The sequence below is a fragment of the Vipera ursinii genome, assembly GCF_947247035.1.
Source record: "Vipera ursinii genome assembly, chromosome: 15".
Taxonomy (NCBI): Eukaryota; Metazoa; Chordata; class Lepidosauria; order Squamata; family Viperidae; genus Vipera; species Vipera ursinii.
Window position 1 is genome coordinate 5,523,636 of NC_139528.1, and position 23,085 is coordinate 5,546,720.

Genomic DNA, 23,085 nt, shown 5'->3' on the forward strand with positions numbered 1-23,085 from the left:
ATTTATTCTATTTTTTATTCTATTTATTCTATTTTCTATTCTACTATTCTATATGCTGCAACGGTCGTGTTCAACGGTCATAAGTCACTTTTTTCGGTGCCATCATAACTTCAAACGGTCACTAAACAAATGGTCGTAAGTTGAGGACTGCCTGGGCTTTATCCAGGAAATGCCACCAGGCTAAAGAGTCGGAAGAGTTGGGAATATTTACTCCCTGAGCTCACAATCCTTTCTCTTTTTCTTTCTGGCTTCTCCCCTTTTAAAGGCCGAGTCGGTCAGCAGCCCCACCCTGGTGAGCTCCAGCCAGGACCTGCTTCAGTGGTGCCAGGAGGTGACGGCCGGCTATCGGGGGGTCCGCGTGACCAACTTCACCACGTCTTGGCGCAACGGTCTGGCTCTTTGTGCCATCCTGCACCACTTCCACCCGGAGAAGATGTGAGTTGTGGGCTAGTAACACATTCTATCAAATAGAGCAGGGGTCTTCCAGCTTGGCCCTTTGAGGACTTGTGGACTTCAACTCCCAGAATTCCTCAGCCAGGCCTGGCTGAGGAATTCTGGGAGTTGAAGTCCACAAGTCCTCAAAGGGCCAAGTTGGAAGACCCCTGAAATAGAGCTATCGATCTGCCATCACTATTAGATTACAGGGAGTCCTCGCTTCACGACCACGACGGAGCGCCAAACATCTGTTCCAAAGGGAGACGTTTGTTTGGCGAGTTTCGCCCCATTTTCCGACCTTTCTGGCCGCAGTTGTTAAAGTGAATCGCGGCATTGATTAAGTTAGGGACACGGTGGTTAAGTGAATTTGCTTAATGACCGTGGCGTTTGCTTTTATGACTGTTGCAAAAAAAGGTCCCAAAACTGGCTGATTCACTTTAGGACCATGATCAGCAGGCTCCATTACAGTCGGACTTTGAGGACTACGGGACGTCCTCGAGTTAACAACCACAATGGAGCCACAATTTCTGTGGCTAAGGGAGGCGTTTTCTAAGTGGGTTTTGCCCCATTTTACGACCTTTCTGGCCACGTTAATCGCTGCAGTTGTTAAGAAACCCGGTCGTTAAGTGAATCTGGCTTCCCCCATTGACTTAGCTTGTCAGAAGGTCGCAAAAGGGGATCACGTGACCCCGGGACACTGAGACCGTCATAAATACGAGTCAGTTGCCAAGTGCCTGAATTTTGATCACATCACCCTGGGGATGCTGCAGCGGTCGTAAGTGTGAAAAATGGTCATAAGTCCATTTTTTCAGTGCCGTCGTAACTTTGAACAGTCACTAAATGGAGTGGTGTAAGTCAAGGACTTCTTTTGCTATTCCAGTCACCTCTACCCCATAGAAGTGAATTATTTGTGGATATTGATAAGGGCACCCCAGATTTACAGCAATATTCATTTTTATTTTTATTTTTTGCCGTTTGTCTTTAGAGATTTCAAAGCTCTGGATCCCCTCGACATCAAAGAGAACAACAAGCTGGTGAGTCAGGTTTCGAACTCGCTACACACACCTGGTCACCTCCCTGAGTTTTCCGGTGGCCAAAATAATTCCTACTTTACAGATTTGTTCTCTGAAAGTAAACTCTGGATAAAGAAGGAATAACAGAAAAAAACAGAGTTGAAAGGGACCTTTGAGATCTTCTAGTCTAACCCCCTGCTCAAGCTGGAGACGCTTTACTCTTCCAGACAAATGGCTGTCCAGTTTCTTCTTAAAAGCCTCCAGTGATGAAACACCCACAACCTTTGGGGGGAAATTAATGGTTTTAACAGTCAGGAAACTTCTCCTTAATTCCAGGTTGCTTCTCTCCTTGATGAGTTTCCATCCGTTGCTTCTTGTCCTGCCTTTGGATGCTTTGGAGAATAGCTTGACTCCCTCTTCTTTGGGGCAGCCCCTGAGATACTGGAAGACTGCTATCATGTCACCCACCCAAAAGTCCTTCTGTCCATTAAAGTGAAATGAAGAAGCTAGCTCCTTTGGGGAAATGATCGGTTTTGCCCTCTTTATCAGCCTCGGTACTTCCACCTGTAAAATGGGCCGACTTTCAAGACTCAAGAGTCTTGAGTTGCCCTGAGAAACATTTTTGAGCGAAGGAAGCGTTTGCTAAGGAAGAGCAGATAACGTTAGATAACTTTGCAGCGAGATGGGTGGCACATTAATTTCACAAAAGAACAAACCCATATAAAACAAATTAACACGGAATACAGGTAGTCCTCGACTTACAGCAGTTCATGTAGTGACCGTTCAAAGTTACAACGGCCCTGGAAAAAAAGCAACTGATGACCGTTTTTCACACTTACGACCGTTGCAGCCTCCCCCACGGTCATGTGATCAAAATTCAGACTCTTGGCCACTGACTCTGATTTATGACCGTTGAAGTCTCCTGGGGTGACCTGATCCCCTTTTGCGACCTTCTGACAAGCAAAGTCAATTGTGAAGCCAGATTCGCTTAATAATCGTCTTCCTGACTTAACGGCTGCAGCGATTCGCTTAACCACGGTGGCAAGAAAGGTCGTGAAATGGGGCAAAGCTCATGTCACCAATGTCTCACTTAGCAGCAGGAAAGTTTGGGCCCCACTGTGCTCGTAAGTCGAGGACTGCCTGTATTTTCCTGCTAGGAAAGAGGCCGCCGTTTCTGAGTTTCTTTTTTTTAAAGTTTTATTGATTTTCTAATTTTACCTTTCAATATTTAAAAAGCAATGTGGCGGCTGGGTTAAACGATAATTCAATGACAATACAAGTATCTTTAGTACAAGTCTCAAACTCCTACATTAAATATTTCCTCTCTTTTTCCCCTTAGTATTTACTGTCTCATGTTTAAACTAATGCAGTTATTACATCACTGAAATAAAAAAAATAACTTTCTTACATTTATCCATAATTTTTCATTTATACATATCCTGATTATTTTAACATTCAATCTTTATAGACAATCCGTGTCCTAATTGGTTTTTCCCAAATTTTTAGTTTCCCATTCCTCTTTAAATTTAACCTTTAATATTTATAATTTCTAACTTTGAAATAAGCCCAGTTCCCTTTATCCCAATTCATCACAAAATATGATGTTCAGGATACACATCTTATCTATTTGAATATATTCTATTTCTCACCATCTTACACCAACTCGTTAATCGTAGTATAACATTCTCAGGGACGCGGTGGCTCAGTGGGTTAGGACGCTGAGCTTGTCGATCAGAAGGTCAGCAGTTTGGCGGGTCGAATCCCGAGTGCCGCGTAGCAGAGCGAGCGCCTGTTACTCGTCCCAGCTTCTGCCAACCTAGCAGTTCGAAAGCACGTAAAAACGCAAGTAGAAAAATAGGAACCACTCCGGTGGGAAGGTAACAGTGTTCCGTGCGCCTTTGGCGTCTAGTCATGCCGGCCCCATGACCACGGAGACGTCCTCGGACAAGTGCTGGCTCTTTGACTTGGAAACGGAGATGAGCACCGGCCCCTAGAATCGGAAACGACTAGCACGCATGTGCGGGGGAACCTTTACCTTTTTTATAACATTCTGAGTTTCTTTTTTTCTCCCTCTCTTAATCAGGCCTTTGATGGCTTTGCCACGCTAGGCATCTCTCGGCTGATGGACCCGGCTGACATGGTGTTTTTGACGGTGCCCGATCGGCTGATTGTCATGACCTATCTTTGCCAGATCCGGGCGTTTTTCACCGGCCAAGAACTCAATGTGGTGCAATTTGCCAGCCACAGTAGCGAGACCACTTACAAAGTGGGCAAATTTGACACAGATCTCTCGGGATCCATTGACCCAGCTGTCTTTTACTCCCAACATCTGCAAAGCAATGCGGAGAAGACCGGGAGGCTGGAAGACAAGGAGGATTCTGGGAAAACGAGACAACTGGAGGAGAAGCAGGAAGCAGAAGGGGACTCTGCTCTCCCAGAGGACTCTGGGAGGCCTGAAGAGGCGAGCGAGGCAAAGGATTCTGGGAACAAAGCCACAGCGGAGACAGTCCCCCGCAAGGAAAGCGAGGCACAGCCGGGGACGGAGCAGAAGGGCTGGGGAGTAACCAACAGCATCACCTCCGTAGGGCCGGAAGTCAAAAATGGGGTTGCCACCGAAGGAAATAAATCAGTATTGGTGGATTATAAACCGGAAAACACCAACAAGAACATGGCGGACGAGAGCACCGCAGAGCGTCTTGTAGCGGAAATCTCCAAGCCCGACAACTTGATCAACGGTGCCCCTCCAGCTTTGGAACGGGAGGATTCTGGGGGCGAAACCCCAAGGCACGATGAGAGAGGACTGGCCAATGGCTCCTCAGCTACCCCTAGCCAGGACCCAGGGGATTCTGGGAAACACGTGGCAGAAGCGCCAAAGGAGGTGGTTGCGCCTCCTCGGCTCAAACGGCTGGCCTCCCGCGGCAGCATGGAGCGATTCCTGCAACGCAACCCCTCGCTGGGCAGTGCAGGCCCCGCGGTGCCTCCCCGGGCCCACTCGGTCAAGTCTGCCTTTGCACACATGCGCGATGCAGACCTGGTGAAGAAGCGGCGCTCCCGTTTGAAGAGCGAGTCCCTCTCGGTTGAGGAGACGGAGGGGAGCGGGCAGGCGGAGGAGCCCGGCCAGCGACCGGTTGCGGTGAGCAGTGCCCAGCGGGGGGCAGGTTTTTTTGGGGGGAAAATTGAGTCAAATTCCTTGGGTGAATGCATTGTGGATTTTTTTGAAACAGTCCTCTACTTACCACCGCAATTGAGCCCCAATATTTTCGTTGCTAAGCAAGACGGTTGTTAAATGAGCTTTGCTCCGTTTTTAGGACCTTCCTTGCCGGCGTCGTTAACTGAATCGCTGCAGTTGTGAAGTTAGCACAGGTGGTCCTCGACGTACGGCCACAGTTGAGCCCGAAATTCATGTTGCTAAGTGAGAAACTTGTGAAGTGAGCTTTGCCCCATTAACAGGATACGAATTTTCTTGCCACGGTTGCTAAGTGAATCACTGCAGCTCTTAAATTAGTCCTAGGGTCGTTAAGTGAATCGGGCTTCCCCATTGGCTTCACTTGTCAGAAGGTTGCAAAAGGGGATCGTGTGACACACACACACCCAGGACGCTGTGGCCGTCATATGTATGAGTCAGTTGCCGAGCATCCTGCTTGTGATCAGGTGACCATGAGAGCTGCTGCAACCGTCGTAAGTGTGAATAACAGTCATAAATCCCTTTTTCAGTGCCATTGTAACTTTGAACAGTCACTAAACGGTTGTAAGTCGAGGACCGCCTATAGTTTGCTGGGAAGGACCGCTCTGGGTTGAGACTGCCTTCTGCTCTTCTTTATCCAGGATGACGTTTGCAACGAGGGGACAAAGGCCCGACAAACGAAACCACCAGGTGAGTTGGGTGTGTGTGTGTCCTACAAGGGGTTGGAAATAAATAGTCTTAGGCCAAATAGCCTCGGGAAAGTGGGCCTGTGTCACCAGATTCACAAGAGACTCAGCAATAGCAGGATATACGGTACAAAAAAATAATGCCAAGTTCTTTTTTTTTTTTGGTCCTTGCAGCCTCTCCGGTCGTTCCTTCCCCGGCTCAGCCTCTGGACTCCGAACTGAGAAACAGCAACCATGAAGAAGAAATTCCAGTAAGAGGCAGAATGCGGCCTTAGAGTAGATCATTTTTTTTTTGCAGAGAGTAAGAGTTTGGCTTAGCGGTGAAAGCACGAGGATAGAAAATGGGAGATGTGAGTTCTAATCCGCGCCTTAGGCAGGAAAGCCAGCTGGGTGACTTTGGGCCAATGACCAGGAGACGGTGAGTTCTAGTCCCGCCTTAAACCACAAGAGCCAGTGGGTAACTTTGGGCCAATGACCAGGAGACGGTGAGTTCTAGTCCCGCCTTAAACCACAAGAGCCAGTGGGTAACTTTGGGCCAATGACCAGGAGATGGTGAGTTCTAGTCCCGCCTTAAACCACAAGAGCCAGTGGGTAACCTTGGGCCAATGACCAGGAGACGGTGAGTTCTAGTCCCGCCTTAAACCACAAGAGCCAGTGGGTAACTTTGGGCCAATGACCAGGAGACGGTGAGTTCTAGTCCCGCCTTAAACCACAAGAGCCAGTGGGTAACTTTGGGCCAATGACCAGGAGACGGTGAGTTCTAGTCCCGCCTTAAACCACAAGAGCCAGTGGGTAACTTTGGGCCAATGACCAGGAGACGGTGAGTTCTAGTCCCGCCTTAAACCACAAGAGCCAGTTGGGTAACTGCGCCAATCACCGGGAGACGGTGAGTTCTAGTCTTGCCTTAGGGATGAATGCTGTCTGGGTAACCTTGGGCCAATCACTAGGTGATGGTGAATTCAAGTCCTGCCTCAGACCATAAAAGCCAGTTGGATAACTCTAGGCCAATCCCCGGGAGGCTGTGAGTTCTAGTCCCACCTTAGCCATGAAAGCCAGCTGGGTGACTTTGGGCCAGTCCCTCTCTCTGTCTCAGCCCAGCCCAGCCCACCTCACAGGGTTGTTATTGGGAAAATAGGAGGAGGAAAGTATGCTGGATATATTCGACACCTTGAGTTGTTCGTAAAAATAATGAAGGCGGGAAATAAACAAATAAATAAAAATTAGCTTCTGCAAGATTTAAACACGGAGCCACAAGGTTGAGCTGCAAAAAAAATTAAATAAAAAACAAATCCAGCTACAAAATTAACTCCAGGAAGTTTGGCCAGGAAGGAAGTTGGCAGCCCAGCCTTTCGTAAAACAGGAATGATAAAACAAAGCAAACGCCGGCCACATTTTTCACCTCCTTTGTTTTGCTTTCTCATGTGCAAAGTTGCTTTTTTTTTTGGCCACTAATTTGGAAGCCAGGCATCACAGCACATTCAGTTAAAATTTGAAGACTGAAAATGTAAATGAATTTAATTTAAATTTAAAAATGTAACATTACGCTCAACTTGCTTTCAATTTTAAAATGTGAAGTTAAACTGAACTTAAAGTTTAGAAACCTAGCATTAGAACAGATTTAATTAAAATTTTAACATTTAAATGATGTTCGTTAATGACCACGTGATTTACTTAATGACCGCAAGTAATTTACTTAAGTACCTTTGCAAAAAATAATAATTGTAAAATGGAGCTTAACTCACGTAACAATCACCTCACTTAGCAACCAAAATTTTGGACCGAAATGCGATCATAAGTTGAGGACTACCTGTATACTTAAAGATCATTTAGTCCAACCCCTGTGGACGCCCAGGCTGCAGTCACACAAATTCAAATCTCTCTTCTGGGTTTACACAACACGCTCAAACACCAAATGAAAATTTCCCTCCAAGCCAGGATTTTTTGTGCAGGTATTTGCAAAAATCGCAGTTGGAAAGTTCAAAGCCACTTGAGAAATTCAGCTTTTCTGACCCAGAAAGTTTCTAGCCCTCATGAGGTCTGAGAACACGAGCGCCTGGCAAAGGACATCTCGTGACTTCTGTCAGATCATGTGGAAATTGAGCAATTGTTGAGTTTCCTCCCTCTCCTTGTTGTCTCTGGGCTGAAGGGGAAAGATGATGAACAAGGACTCTCTTTCTTGTGATCACGGGTTCAAATTCAGAGAAAAGGAGCTTTTTTTTTCCTTTCTGCACAGAGCTGAGATCCACCAGGACTCCCTGTTGAACAGGACAGGAAACAAATCATTTTTCAACCGAATTTCAAGAACGCTGCGTGACCTCAGCCCAGGAAAAGTCATTCCCAATTCCCATTGATGATTTCTTTGGATCAGTGTGTGTGTGTGTGTGTGTGTGTGTGTGTGTGTGTGTGTGAGTGTGTGTGTGTGTGTGAAATGTAAGGGGGAAAAAAAAGAATTCTGCTTGTCACATTGCAAAATGATGCTACGCAAATGGTAGACAACGACAGTCACAAATAGGAACCATTTTGCCAAGCGCTGGAATGTTGATCCCATGAACACGGGGATGCTGCAACGGCCATAAGACACTTCTCCCCCCCCCCACTAAATGAAATGGTTTGTAAGTCGAGGATGTCGTTGTTTCCGTGTAGAAATTTCAAGACACCAGCCAGTACGTGGTTGCTGAATTGCGGGCTTTGGAGAACGAACAGAAGCAGATTGACGGGCGGGCAGCGGTGGTGGAGAAAGAGCTGCGGGGTCTGATGCAAACGGGTAAGACCAAAGACAGCTACGAGGTTTAATTTTTCTCGTCCTCCCGCTGGTTAATCCCGGGGTGCCATCCCAAAACAATCTGGAGCAAAAACATGGACGCCGTCGTAAATCAGCAAGGTCCTCCTCCCATCAGCCGAATCGCAAAGAAAGCCGTTTTAACTTCCATCAGAATAGAGCTGGAAGGGACCTCGGAGGTCTTCTAGTCCAGCCCCCTGTACCATTTCAGACAAGGCTCCAGTGGGGCTGATCCATTTTATAATGGGGGGGGGGGGGGGAAATCACATTACCAATATCTTTGTTGGGGTCCTTCTGTGATTCTGCTGCCATCTACTGTCTGATTGTGGGACTGCACAGAGATCAGCCTTTGGGGGAGCACTTTAGATTTTAAAATATTGTGTTCTCGATTGCTGGGAAAATATCTGGGAGATTTGAGCAGCCCACAATATGAACCCTGGACAACGTCCAACCCTTTGGCTATCCCTGTCCGGCCACAGGAGGTCAACCAGCAATTAGAAACCAAATGTAACAATTGCATTGCAATCGCATTGTTTTTATCTTGAAGGCAATTGCTTTTTCCCCCCCCCCCCCAATTGACATGTGCGTGCACGTATGCCTACGCAACATCACAGCCCTGTTGGTTCAGCTGTCCACAACAGTCCCAGTTTCTCTTGGGGGGAAATTAATTGCCCACCCTGGCTTGGGAAAGCCCCTCTACCCATTTTTTACATACAGAATAGCCCTAACTCCGTGCGCACACATCCACGAACGTGGAAAGCTCTTCCTTGTGCTCCCATTTAGGTGCAGATAAGTTGAAGGAGGAGGAACTGATCCAGGAATGGTTCACCTTGGTGAATAAGAAGAATGCCCTGATCCGACGACAAGACCAGCTCCAGCTGTTGTGAGTAGCAGAAAGAACAAACCATTTGTCTGAAATGGTAGAGAGTTTGCTGCCTTAGCAGGAGGTTGGACTAGAAGACCTCCAAGGTCCCTTCCAACTCTGTTATTCTATTCTGTTCCGTTCCGTTCCAATATCTATTCTATTCTATTCTATTCTATTCTATTCTATTCTATTCTATTCTATTCTATTCCATTCCATTCCATTCCATTCCATTCCAATATCTATTCTATTCTATTCTATTCTATTCTATTCTATTCTATTCTATTCTATTCTATTGTATATTCCATTATTTATTCTATTCTATTCTATTCTATTCCATTCCATTCCAATATCTATTCTATTCTATTCTATTCTATTCTATTCTATTCTATTCTATTCTATTCTATTCTATTCTATTCTATTCTATCCTATCCTATCCTATCCTATCCTATCCTATCCTATCCTCAAAATGAGCCTTCATATGACCGGACCCAATTTACGACCATTTTTACTATGGTCACCAAGTGAACTATGCAGTCGTTAAATGAATGACACAGCCGTTAAGTGAATCACAGGACTGTTGAGTGAACCTGGCTTCCCCCATTGACTTGGCAAATCGCGATGATACCTGGCTGCGACACCCTGTAAACCGTTTGTCAGTGCCGGTCAGTGGCCAAGCGCCCAAATTGCAATCGAGTGACCAGACGGGTGATGCAGTGGTCATAAGTTGCGAGGACCAGTTGTGCGTCCCTTTTTCCAGGGCCATCCTAACTTAAACGTTGAGCTGTCATTAAATGAACGGTTGTAAGTGGAGGACCTGCCTCTACTCGACACTAAGATTCGAACCAAAGACATCGCTTCTCTGTTTCCCCTCCCCTGGCTTGAGGGTGGTGCTTTAAAAGGGACCCCCCCCTTTAGTTTTTCTCAGTCTTCAAAGCATCCCCCAGATCAATCGACGCACCGCGATTTCTCTGAGCCTCTGGCTGTCGGGACCAAATGTCGCTTCTTGTATTTTTCCAGGATTGAAGAACAAGATCTGGAACGACGGTTTGAGCTCCTGAGTCGCGAACTTCGTGCCATGATGGCCATCGAAGGTGAGGGCAAGTTGCGGGGGGAGAGGAAAATGGGCACTTAGGCCTCATTGTAGCTCCCTGGAACAAAAAACCCCAAAGAGGTTCGAATTTGGGTCTCCGGAGGACCTACCTTAAAGGGGTGTTGTCGTTGTTCAGATCGGGAAGGCGGAGGGTGGGGATAAAAACCCAGGTCCTGTCTGCCAGCCGCTGACCCTATTCTCCATTTATCAACTCACCATTTATCGACGGGGCCTTTTTGGTGGTGGCCCCGAAAGTGCTTAAAATCAGCATACAGATCATCCTGGACTTACAACAGCCACACTTCAGCTCAAACTTTCCGTGGCTAAGCGAGACGGTGGAGTTTTGCCCCATTTTGCGACCTTCCTTGGCGCTGCAGCGAAGCGTTGCAGTGGTTAAGTTCGTCACGCGGGACCTCTTAGATTGGAATTGGCAGTTCGTTAACAAGGAAGTCCACAGTTTGATTGTTTTTCCTCAGTTCCCCCCCCTCTTTTTTAAAAATAATAACCCTAATAATAATAATCATCCCCCTTTTTGATGCAAGGCTGTTTTCCAACCATCTTAATGGTGATGCCGGCCTTGCCTTCCCCGGCTGTGTTTTTTCAGCCTTTGAGAAGTTGCTTTCAAGAGTCACTCGCGGCTGTTCGTAAATTTGCTTTTCAACCCAACTGGAGTCGGGAAAGGCAGCTGGCGAATCTTTTTAAGGAATGTCTTGATGGAAAGCCTCGTTCTTTTTTTTTTTCCCCCTCTCTGCAGACTGCCTGAAAACAGAAGCCCAGCAGCAACGGGAGCAGCTCCTCCTGGAAGAACTGGTTTCACTGGTGAATCAGCGGGATGAATTAGTCAGAGATCTGGATATCAAAGAGCGCATGTAAGTAGGCGTCTTTTTTCTTTATTCTTTCTTCCTGCGTTTCTTTTTTTCTTTCCTTTCTTCCTTATTTCTTTCTTGCTTTCCTTCTGTGTCCTTCTTTCCTTCTTTTTCTCTCTCTATCCTTCCTTTCTTCCTTCCTTTCTTTCTTTCTTTCTTTCTTTCCTTCTTTCTTTCTTTCTTTCCTTCTTTTTCTCTCTCACCTTTCTCTATCCTTCCTTCCTCTTTTCTTTCTTTCTCTTTCTCTTTTCTTTCTTTCCTTCCTCTCCTTTCCTTTCTTTCCTTCTCTCCCTTCCTTTTTTCATCTCTCCTCTTTCCTATTCCTTTCTTTTCCCCCCTTCCCTTTGTCTTCTTTCTTTTTCTTTCTTTCTTTCTCTTTCTTTTTTTCTTTCTCTTTTTTCTTTCTTTCTTTCTTCTTTCTTCCTTCCTTCCTTCCCCTTTCTTTCTTCCTTCCTTTCTTCCTTCCTTTCTTTCTTTCTTTCTTTCTTTCTTTCTTTCTTTCTTTCTTTCTTTCTTTCTTTCTTTCTTTCTTTCTTCCTTCCTTTCTTCCTTCCTTTCCTTTCCTTTCCTTTCCTTTCCTTTCCTTTCCTTTCCTTTCCTTTCCTTTCCTTTCCTTTCCTTTCCTTTCCTTTCCTTTCCTTTCCTTTCCTTTCCTCTCCTTCTTTCCTTTCTTCTCACAGCCCAAATATTCTAGCCACAAGGGTACAAGCAAGGTGTGTGTGTGTGTAGGGGGGGGTTATTCCTTTTTAACCCCTCAACATCCTGTCGTTGTCCTCCCAGAAGTCTTCTTCCAATTTGTAGTTGCTTTTTAAAGCAGAGGAATTTTGAAGGGCCTGGCGAATTGGCATTTAATTTTAATTACCTTGAAATTAAAATAGAATGAAATACAAGTTTGGGCCGTGCTTGCCCATCTTTGCCAGACACCTCCCATCCCGTGAAAAGTTTGTTCCTTCCTTAGCTGCGCCTCTGTACACACCCGGTAGTTCTTTCCCGTAAAGGGTTTTTGTTTTTTTGTGTGAAAAGTTTTCGTTCTTTTCCCCCAGTGGAGGAAAGACACACACACACACACACACACACACACACAAAACGGTTTAAGATTCCTATCACGTTGCATGTCCTTTATTTTCAGTAGGAAAACAGTTTGGAAATTGGGAGTAAAATAAATCCGAATAATTGGTACCAAAAGCCAGCAGGAAATTAAACTAAAGCTAATTAACCAAGCAGTAACTTGCAAACAGCGTGTGGATTGTTTGCAAACACAGGATCTGCCAAAAGGCAGAGCAAAGCACAGAAGGAAGCAGCCAATATTTTCTGACTGGGAGAAAAGTATTATTAAACCAAGAGCTTAGTTTCTTCACGACTGCCCCGATGGGATTTGGAATTTAAAAAAACAAAAAAACAAAACACCATCGTTAATACCCTGAGAATCAGCCTGCCAATTTTCTTCCCTAAGGCTTGCTTGGGAACATCTTTGTAGCTACAATAATTATAATTGATTATAAATTATAAATATTATAATGTTGATAATTACTTTTAAATTAATAACATCAGCATTAAAAAGAGCCAGTTTGGTCTAAGGCTTAAGGCACCAGGCTAGAAACCAGGAGACGGTGAGTTCTAGTCCCACTTTTTCCATGAAAGCCAGCTGGGTGACTTTGGGCCAATCGTCAGGAAGACGGTGAGTTCTAGTCCTGCCTTGGGCATGAAATCTGGCTGGGTGACTTTAGCGGCCCATCACCAGGAGACGGTGAGTTCTAGTCCCGCCATAGCCATGAAAGCCAGCTGGGGGACCTTGGGCCAATCATTCTCCCAGTCCAGCCCACCTCACAGGGGTGTTGTTGAGGGGAAAATAGAAGGAGAAAGGAATATTAGATATGTCACCTCCTTGAGTTATTTATAAAAACAGTCAAGGTTGGGTATAAACACTGAAATCAATTAAAATAAAAGCCTAATAAAGAAATAAAAATAACGGAGCTCCCCTGGATTCTGTTCCCCCAACCTTCCCTCCTTCTGTCTTCCTTCCTGTTGCACCCCGAAAATCTCTCAAGAGCTTTGGAAGAAGATGCCAGACTGGAACGGGGTTTGCAGCAGAGACGTCATAAAATGAGTCGGCGGGAAAAGTGCCGCGTCAGCTGAGAAGGGCTCCTGCCTTCGTCTCCAACATCCCTGCAGTGTAGGAAGCCCAGCTGTCTCCCCGACCGCCACCAACTTGTTTGCCTCCCAACCGTTGCTCCGGCTTGCTACGCCCGTCTGTTCGTGCCCAGGAGAAACGCTCTCTGGAACTTTTTCCTCCACTTTTCAGGGGGGCATAATTTAAGATGCCCTTCGGAGTTCTGTTCGATGGGGATTTCTCTCTCTCTCTCTATCTGGGGGAAGAGATTTGCAATGTTCTGTTTTTGAGGAATTATTAGGAATTTGTTTAGGAATTATTTATTGGATTGCGTGTGTCCCTGTGTGCTTGTTTGTGTGTGTGCCTGCCTGGCGGTTCTGGGTTCAAAAACCTCCCGTTTTGAGGAGGAAGCTTTGCCGGGCGCCGCCTTTTCCGTGGGGATTTTTGATTTTTTTTTTTTTAAAAAAAACAGTCCACGCTTGATGGTACCAAAGCCGCCGAGTGCCTTGAATGCTTCTAAGTGCCAAACCGGAGGACGAGCAAAGCTTCGTGCCCCTCTTCCTGAAATTTGGGCTCCTGAGTATTTGCACTAAATTTGTACTGGACTTTAGAATAAATGTTTTCAAAACGGAACCAGCTGGCCAGTGATGCAAAGGGCCGGTGGGGTAGATTCATTCCCAGGAGGGGTACAGCCCTAATTGCACAGGCAGTCCTCAACTTACAACCATTCATTTTAGCCACCGTGCAAAGTTACGACGGCACTGACCAAAAACACAGGTAGTCCATTTCGCTTGTTTAGTGGCCGTTCGAAGTTACAATGCAACTTACAAAAGTGGCTAGCGACCGTTGTTCACACTTAGCGACTGTCGCAGCATCATCCCCCACGGACGCGTGATCCAAATTCGGACGTTTCGATTCGTACCGATCGATGGTTGCGGCGCCCCAAGGAGTCGCGTGATCGCCTTTTGCGGCCTTCTGACAAGCAAAAGCCAACGGGGAAGCCGGATTGACTTAACCGCCGTGTCACTAACTTAAGAACTGAAGGGATTCAATTCACAAGGAAGGTGGTAAAACGGGGTGAAACTCCCTTAACAAATGTTTCACTTAGCAACAGGAAATGTGGGCTCAGTTATGGTCGTAAGTCGAGGACCACCTGCATGGGAAAGATACGGGGGTGCAGTTCATGTGCGGTGAGTGGGGCGCGCTTAAGGGTCGCCTCTTTCAGTTAAATTCCTTCGGGGCGCAGCGTCCAAGATCGGAGGTCAATGCCAGTTGATCCCTACTCACGATTCCCACACGATCCTCCTCCTCCTCCTCCGGCATGGAGTTGCGGGATGGAGCAAAGAAACGGATAAGAGCGCGGACTTCTTGCAGCCGGTAAACTGTTTCCAGGGTCACGAGCATGGCTAGCAAACCGGTAAGTAGGTAGCCTGTAAAAGGGCAAAAAGAAGGTAAAGGTGACTTTGAAATTAAATGACAGTGAAGACAATTAATCAGCGGAACTGCTTGCCACCAGAAGTTGTGGTGTGTTCCATCACTGGGGGTTTTCAAGGAGAGACTGGACAACCGTTTGTCCGGAATGGTTATAAAGGCAGAGGTGTCCAAACTTGGCAACTTGTAAGACTTGTTTGGAGACCCCTGGTATAAGGTCTCCGACTCGAGCAGGGGGGTGGGTGGAGTAGAAGACCTCCAATGTCCCTTCCAGCCCTTGGACTCTATGATTCCGTATCATAGATACCGTAGACGACGGAAAAGATGGAAGGCAGACAAACCAACAGAGATGGATCAAAAGAGCTTGCCTCCATCCCTGGAGGCTTCAAGAAAAGGTTGGACAACCATTTGTTCAGGATGGGATAATATTGGGCAGGGGGTTGGACTAGAAGACCTCTAAGGTCCCTTCCAAACCTGTTATTCTGTGATTCTAAGACATCTCCATGCAGTTTGTTTGTTTTTTTTTGCATCACGGCATAAAACAAGTTTGGCTTCTTTCTGAAAAACCTTTTCGGCAGCCAGGTTTATAATCCTGGCATTTCCTGCTGATTGTTTCAAATGCAAACCAGGCGTGACTCAAAATGTATTTTTAATCTCCCACTTCTAGTCTACAGCCATTTGTACGGGTGGTCCTCGGCTTACGACTACCCCAAAATTTTGCTTGCTGAAGGAAACATTTGTTAATGTATGAATCAGTTTGCAACAAACTTAGCTCATTGCATGAAGTTTATCGTTTGCAGACTTGGCACATTAGTCTTCCGGAAGATTAATTCTGTAATCCAATTAAGGGCAGCATATTGTGTGCACGTGCACATACACGCACGTGCGCGCATGTCCAACACTAAAAATTGAGATAGGGACAATTACATCCCATCCCATTCTTTGCACCCTAAATCTCTAGTGATTCCCTATGGCATTTTATTTTATTTTTATTTATTTTTATTTTAATTCCACTTATATCCCGCCCTTCTCTGAAGACTCAGGGCGGCTTACAAGCCGGCTTACAAGAAATTTTCATTTCTCTGGGAAAAAGAAACATAAGGAAGACTTGAGTTTAAACTAGGCTTAATCCAATTAAATATGCTCTTCCCTTACGTTACAAAACAAACTGAGAAATCCTTTCCTTCTCCTTGCCTGGATTCACCCTGAGATTTAACCCTAAATGAAGCCTAACTAAAGAGTTGCTGTTTGTTCCTCTATTTTACCTAAATACGGGTTAAGCACAGTCCCACAATAACTTAGCCTAGAAAGCTTTATGAAGTAATGAATTTTACTCTCCAAGATTCTGGTCCTTCTGGCTGGGGAGGATGGGCATTGGAACCCTAACACACTTAGACAGCACATTAGCTTCCCAAGAATAATTTTGCCCACCTGACCTTTTTTAAAAAAAAAAAACCTAAGCTGTCTTTGCTGTTCGTGAGAATCAGTCTTAAAATATTGTTTTAAAGCAGGCCCATAGCGGCCCACACGTACCTAATCCTCGACTTATGTTTGAAGTTACGACGGCATTGAAAACCATGGCTTAGGACCGTTTCTCACGCTGCTCATTGTATCATCCCCATGATCACGTAATCAAAATTGTGTTGTGGGAGCATTGGGGTCTTAGCACTTGTTCCCGCATAAGCTGGGGAGGGGGGGTGTCTGTATTTTGCAGCCTGGCTGTAGGTCAGGGGTCTTCAAACTTGGCAGCTTTAAGACTTGTGGATTTCAACTCCCAGAATTCCTCAGCCAGCGTTCAAACTGGAAGACTTGTGGACTTCAACTCCCAGACTTCCCAGACACGTGTGCCTCTGGCTGAGGAATTCTGGGAGTTGAAGTCCACAAGTCTTCCAGTTGCCACATTTGAAGACCCCTGATCTAGATTTTGGGGTGTCCTTGGCCAGGCGCAAATGTCTCCATTCCCCTCTTAACTGTAATTCTGCTTCCTGGACCTTGGTGGTCCTCCAAGCCAAATAAGCCCAATTAGCACTGACGGAAAAAATGATATTTAAGGCACGTCGTCTGCCTCGGTGACACGGATTCCTGGCTGCCAACCCTCCCGTTCTAATTCCTGACGACTTACAGGTGATGCTCAGCTCGTAAAAGCCGTGAAGCGATGGGGGGGACATGAGGCGGGGTACAAAATCCCCCAAGCCAATGGTGCTGAGCGAGATGAAGCAGAAATAGATGGACTCCAGAAAGGTCCAGTTGTGCTTTAAGATCCAGAAGCAGATGGCCGGGATCACGATGAAGAGAGTCAGGGTGGCCAGCCCCAGGACCATTGAGTGGCCTAAGGCCACGTGTGCCCACGGGAAACCCCAGCGGCTGTGGATGTATCTCACCGGCCGGTAGGTTAGGACGGGCAACAGGCAGCAGAGTAAACATCTGACAAACAATATGGTCACTGGGATGCCCACGAAGCAGTAAAGGATGCTGATAATTTTGCCCCAGTCCGAGAGAGGAACCATGTTTCCGTAACCTACAATCAAGAGAACGGCAAAAGAGGTGATTAGAGGTCTGGAGGCTAGAAGAGAAGAGAATAAAATAGAGAATTAGAATAGAGTAGAGTAAGAGTAGAGTAGAGTAGAGTAGAGTAGAATAGAATAGAATAGAATAGAATAGAATAGAATAGAATAGAATAGAATAGAATAGAATAGAATAGAATAGAATAGAGGAAAATAGAATAGAATAGAATAGAATATTCTTTATTGAGAATAGAGTTGGATTTTTAAATAGAATAGAATAGAATAGAGGAAAATAGAATAGAATAGAATAGAATAGAATAGAATAGAATAGAATAGAATAGGGAATAAATTAGAATAGAATAGAATAGAATAGAATAGAATAGAATAGAATATTCTTTATTGAGAATAGAGTTGGATTTTTAAATAGAATAGAATAGAATAGAATAGAATAGAATAGAATAGGAGCTGGAAGGGACCTTGGAGGTCTTCTAGTCTAGCCCCCTGCTCAAGCAGGAGAACTTGTACCATCTCAGACAAGTGACTGTCTAGCCTCTTCTTAAAAATCTCCAGTGATGGAGCACCCACGATTTCTGGAGGCAAGCTGTTCCACTGGTTCATTGTCCTCACAGTCAGGAAGTTTCTCCTTAATTCCAGGTTGCTTCTCTCTTTGGTCAGTTTCCAACCATTGTTCTTTTCCTGCCCTCTGGTGCTTTGGTGAATATTGTGACCCGTCCTCTTCCTTGGGGCAGCCCCTCAGATACTAGGAATACTGCTATCCTGTCTCCCCTATTTCTTCTTTTCTTTAGACTAGCCAAACCCAAGTCCCGCAGCCGTTCTTCGTACGTTTTGGTCTCCAGGCCTTGGATCACCTTAGTTGGCTCTTCTCTGAATTTTTTCCCAAACTCTCAACATCTTTTTTTGTGATATGGTGACCAAAATTGGCTACAGTATTCCAGGTGTGGCCTCAGTAGGGGTTTTATAAAGCGGTACTAATACTGTAGGGACGTGGTGGCTCAGTGAGTTAGGACACTGAGCTTGATCGGCAGTTTGGCGGGTCGAATCCCGAGTGCCGCGTAGCAGAGTGAGCACCTGTTACTTGTCCCAGCTTCTGCCAACCTAGCAGTTCGAAAGCACGTAAAAAATGCAAGTAGAAAAACAGGGACCACTACGGTGGGAAGGTAACAGCGTTCCGTGCGCCTTTGGCGTCTAGTCATGCCGGCCACATGACCACGGAGACGTCCTCGGACAAGCGCTGGCTCTTCGGCTTTGAAACGGAGACGAGCACCGGCCCCTAGAGTCGGAAACGACTAGCACGCATGTGCGGGGGAACCTTTACCTTTACTAATACTGTATATAAACTGTACAATAAACGATTGAGGAAACTAGGTGGGTCTAATTCAGGGGTCTCCACAAAGTTGGCAATTTGTAAGACTTGGGGACCTCAAACCAGGAATCGCTTAGCCAGCAATTCTGGGAGTTGAAGTCCACAAGTCTGAATGCCGTAAATAATGTCTGGAACTGAAAAACGGGCGTTAGGACCATTTTTTACACTTATGACAACTGCAGTCTTCCCATGGGTCACGCGTTTGACATTTGGATGCTTGGCAACGGGTTCATATTTATGACCACTGCACTGTTCATATTTATGACCACTGCACTGATCCCCTTTTGAGACGTTCTGACAAGCAAAGTTAAGGGGGAAGCCAGCTTCAGTTAAAAACGGTGTGATTCACTTGAGAACTGCAGTGGTTATTCCCTTAACAAATGCGGCAAGGAAGGTCGTAAAATGGGGCTAAGGAAACCTCTCACTTAGCAACATGAACGTTGGGCTGTTGTTAAGCAGATGACAACCTGTAATCGGGGCCAATATAGTATACAGGTTGCACTATCTGTAACTTGACAGCCTGTGTTTCAACCCAACCAAGTGAATCGGAAAGCCATTTTGATCTTCTATTGAACATGAGGGCAGATTCCGCTGAAGGTCACGGAGACCCACTAGGCATTATATTCGTCTTATTATTTTTTGGGAGCAGCGAAGTAAATTGCTGGCATTTAGCCACGCCAAAGCACATCAAACTTCCATCAAGCCTTAACAACAAGCCCACTGTGACTTGCCAGGGTCGGAATCACTTAAGTACAAGTTGCTCCTTTGAAATCGCTTCAATCAGAGTAGAGCTGGAAGGGCCCTCGGAGGTCATCTAGTCCAACCCCCTGCTCAAACAGGAGACCCTGTGCCATTTCAGACAAGCGACTGTCCAGTCTCCTCTGAAAAGCCTCCAGTGATGGAGCGCCCACGATTTCTGGAGGCAGGCTGTTCCACTGGTTAATTGTCCTCACTGTTAGGAAGTTTCTCCTTAATTCCAGATTGCTTCTCTCCTTGGTCAGTTTCCAACCACAGTTTCTCGTCCTTCCCTCTGGTGCTTTGGAAAATACGTTGACCCCCCCCCTCTTCTTTGGGGCAGCCCCTCAAATACTGGAACTCTGCTATCATGTCCCCCCCCCCAGTCCTTCTTTTATTTATTTATTTATTTTATTAAACTTATATACCACCCTTCTCCCGTAGGACTCAGGGCGGTTCACAAGGTTTTTTAAAACAATGCAACAAGTTACAAAAATTAAAAACAATTAAAATAATTACACTAACCTTGAAATAAAACCCAATTACAATTAAAAATACAATTAAAACCACAGTTAATACTCTCAGTCTAGGCCAGAAAGCTCGAAGAGCCAGGTCTTCAGGTCCCGGCGGAATGAGCGAAGGTCAGGGGCCTTCTCTAGACTAGCCAAACCCAAACCATGAGGACGCTGACAGTCACAACTGGTGAGGACTGGTTGTAAGTCCCTTTTCCTTAGTACAGCTATATCATCAAACTGTTGCTAAATTAATGGTTCTAACTCGGGCACCACCTGTCATTGCATTTTCCTGAAAACTAGGGTGAAATAATTCATTCCGACTCATGGAGTTGCAAGGTATGTGTGAAGCGGGAGACAGCTGGCATGTGTGTTGCCAAGATATACGTAACGGTAATTTTGTATTGGCATTTTAAATTCTGTTCTTTTTTTTTAAACGCTTATACATTTTATTTTATTTTTTATTTTTATTTAAATTCCATTTATATCCCGCCCTTCTCCGAAGACTCAGGGCGGCTTACAAGCTTAGCAGTGATAATAATAATAAGAGTGATATTGCTAAGGCAGGCCCGGATGGAATTACCTTGTCATTTTGCAAGAAAACAGAGACAAAAAAAATAAATAAAGGGGCTGCTTTGAAAATATTCCATTTTATAAAGGTTCTTCTGCCGCCTTCTAGATAGAATGTGGGGTCCAGAACACTGAAAATCTGCAGAACAGGTCAGACATGAATACTACGTTTACAATCATCCTGTTCTTCTGTGGTTGCAGTAACCGGGTTTGGCTAGTCTAGAGAAAAGCAGGACTTGGGGGTGACATGATAGCATTTCCCACTATTTGAGGGGCTGCCTCAAGGAAGAGGGTGTGTGTGTGTCAAACTATTCTCCAAAGCACCAGAAGGCAGGACAAGAAACAACGGATAGAAACTAACCAAGGAGAGAAGCAACTTGGAACTAAGGAGAAACTTCCTAACAGGGAGAATAATTAACCAGCGGAACAGTTTGCCACTAGAAGTTGTGGGTGCTCCACCACTGGAGGCTTTTAAGAAGAGACTGGGCTGTCATTGGTCCCGAATAGTAGAGGGTCTCCTGCTTGGGCTGGGGTTGGACTAGAAGACCTCCAAGGTGCCTTCCAACTGGCTTCTTCTCCGGGATACCTGCCCTGCCCTGCGCAGACCCAACCTAGAAGCCCTGGAGCATCCCCACGTGCTGGCTTCCCTTCCCCGGCCCCGCCCTTTGCCCCCCCCAGCTGGACCCGGCGGGCAGACGCGAGTCAGGCGCGTCGTGGGAAGGCGCTCACCGGTGGTGGTGAGGGCGCTGGCGGCGAAGAAGAGCGCCGAGGTGAACTCCCAGGCCGGGTCGGCCGAGCCGTTGCCCAGGGCCAAAGCGCCGTAGCCGCGGGCGGCCAGGACGGCCCGGAGCAGCCCGGCCAGCTGATGCTCGGCCAGGCAGGGCCGGTGCTCGGCCAGCAGCGCGGCGCGGGCGGCGTGCAGGGCGGCCAGCAAGGCGCGCTCGGCGGGCGCCTTCAGGGCGGCGAAGACGGCGGCGCCCAGCAGCAGGAAGAGCCCGTAGGCGGCCAGCAGCAGCCCGAAGCGGCCCGGCCGCCACCACAGCCCCGTCGCCGGCTCCATCCAGGTGAGCTGAGCTGGCAGGTGTGCCTCTGGCCCCGCCCCCCCTCTCTCTCTCTCTCCTGCCGGTGCTGCTCAGAAGAACTCTCGGGAGTCGAGGATGGGAGGCCACTAGGAAATCACGCCTTTCAGAAGGGAACGGTCCTGCCGCTGGAGGCTCTGCTCCGCCCCTTGGGGGTCCCTGTGGATGGGATGGGAGGCCACTAGGAAATCACGCCTTTCAGAAGGGAACGGTCCTGCCGCTGGAGGCTCTGGTCCACCCCTTGGGGGGGGTCCCTGTAGATGGGATGGGAGGCCACTAGGAAATCACGCCTTTAAGATGGGAACGGTCCTGCCGCTGGAGGCTCTGGTCTGCCCCTTGGGGGGGGGGTCCCCGTAGATGGGACAGGAGGCCACTAGGAAATCACGCCTTTCAGATGGGAATGGTCCTGCTGCTGGAGGCTCTGCTCCGCCCCTGGGGGGGGTCCCCGTGGATGGGACGGGAGGCCACTAGGAAATCACGCCTTTCAGAAGGGAACGGTCCTGCCGCTGGAGGCTCTGCTCCACCCCTTGGTGGTCCCTGTGGATGGGATGGGAGGCCACTAGGAAATCACGCCTTTAAGATGGGAACGGTCCTGCCGCTGGAGGCTCTGGTCCACCCCTTGGGGGTCTCTGTGGATGGGATGGGAGGCCATTAGGACATCACGCCTTTCAGAAGGGAACGGTCCTGCCTCTGGAGGCTCTGGTCCGCCCCTTGGGGGGGGTCCCTGTAGATGGGACGGGAGGCCACTAGGAAATCACGCCTTTAAGGTGGGAACGGTCCTGCCTCTGGAGGCTCTGGTCCACCCCTTGGGGGTCCCTGTGGATGGGATGGGAGGCCACTAGGAAATCTTGCCTTTCAGAAGGAAACGGTCCTGCCGCTGGAGGCTCTGCTCCGCCCCTTGGGGGGGTCCCTGTAGATGGGACGGGAGGCCACTAGGAAATCACGCCTTTAAGATGGGAACGGTCCTGCCGCTGGAGGCTCTGGTCCACCCCTTGGTGGTCCCTGTGGATGGGATGGGAGGCCACTAGGAAATCACGCCTTTAAGATGGGAATGGTCCTGCCGCTGGAGGCTCTGCTCCGCCCCTTGGGGGGGGCTCCCCGTAGATGGGATGGGAGGCCACTAGGAAATCACGCCTTTAAGATGGGAACGGTCCTGCCGCTGGAGGCTCTGGTCTGCCCCTTGGGGGGGGTCCCTGTAGATGGGACGGGAGGCCACTAGGAAATCACGCCTTTAAGATGGCAACGGTCCTGCCGCTGGAGGCTCTGGTCTGCCCCTTGGGGGGTCCCCGTAGATGGTACGGGAGGCCACTAGGAAATCACGCCTTTAAGATGGGAATGGTCCTGCTGCTGGAGGCTCTGGTCCACCCCTTGGTCTTTCTGTGGATGGGATGGGAGCCCATTAGGAAATCACGCCTTTCAGAAGGGAACGGTCCTGCCGCTGGAGGCTCTGGTCCAGCCCTTGGGGGGTCCCTGTGGATGGGATGGGAGGCCATTAGGAAATCACACCTTTAAGATGGAAATGCTTCTGCCTCTGGAGGATCTCACCCGCCTTTAGGGGGTCCCGTCGGTGGGAAGGGAGGCCACTAGGAAATCACGCCTTTAAGATGGGAACGGTCCTGCGGGGTCCCTGTAGATGGGATGGGAGGCCACTAGGAAACCACACCTTTCAGATGGGAATGCTCCTGCCGCTGGGGAATCTCACCTGCCCTTCAGGGTCCCTAGAGTCTCAACATCTTTTTTTTTTAAATAGTGTGGTGACCAAAACTGGATGCGATAAATCTGGACGGCAGTATTTTATATACCAGCGGCTCTAGTACCTCTATATACTAATTAATATTAGAA

At 47.4% G+C, this 23,085-nt stretch overlaps 2 protein-coding genes across 9 annotated transcripts in view; one reads left to right on the forward strand and one right to left on the reverse strand.

Moving 5' to 3' along the window:
* The window catches only part of EHBP1L1 (EH domain binding protein 1 like 1), a 44,226-nt gene extending 30,565 nt beyond the window's left edge, over nucleotides 1-13,661 (forward strand). For 7 of the 8 annotated variants that reach the window (XM_083374409.1, XM_083374407.1, XM_083374404.1 and 4 more), the window contains 10 exons: nucleotides 266-435; nucleotides 1,421-1,469; nucleotides 3,532-4,581; nucleotides 5,274-5,322; nucleotides 5,493-5,569; nucleotides 7,962-8,082; nucleotides 8,881-8,980; nucleotides 9,980-10,053; nucleotides 10,807-10,921; nucleotides 13,501-13,661. In XM_083374409.1, coding sequence (XP_083230535.1) covers nucleotides 266-435; nucleotides 1,421-1,469; nucleotides 3,532-4,581; nucleotides 5,274-5,322; nucleotides 5,493-5,569; nucleotides 7,962-8,082; nucleotides 8,881-8,980; nucleotides 9,980-10,053; nucleotides 10,807-10,921; nucleotides 13,501-13,621 — 1,926 coding nt within the window. In that variant the 3' untranslated portion in view covers nucleotides 13,622-13,661. Of the gene's footprint in view, nucleotides 1-265; nucleotides 436-1,420; nucleotides 1,470-3,531; nucleotides 4,582-5,273; nucleotides 5,323-5,492; nucleotides 5,570-7,961; nucleotides 8,083-8,880; nucleotides 8,981-9,979; nucleotides 10,054-10,806; nucleotides 10,922-12,966 lie in introns of all 8 variants that reach the window. The other variant, XM_083374405.1, reaches the window with a different exon arrangement.
* Nucleotides 13,662-13,890: 229 nt separating this feature from the next.
* On the reverse strand, nucleotides 13,891-21,224 carry KCNK7 (potassium two pore domain channel subfamily K member 7; the record flags this gene model as incomplete). The annotated part of the gene is given in 4 exon segments (XM_083374806.1): nucleotides 13,891-14,260; nucleotides 14,262-14,458; nucleotides 16,582-16,977; nucleotides 20,894-21,224. Coding segments are annotated over 4 exon segments (951 nt in total). The 3' UTR covers nucleotides 13,891-14,233.
* Between the last annotated feature and the right edge of the window lie 1,861 nt (nucleotides 21,225-23,085).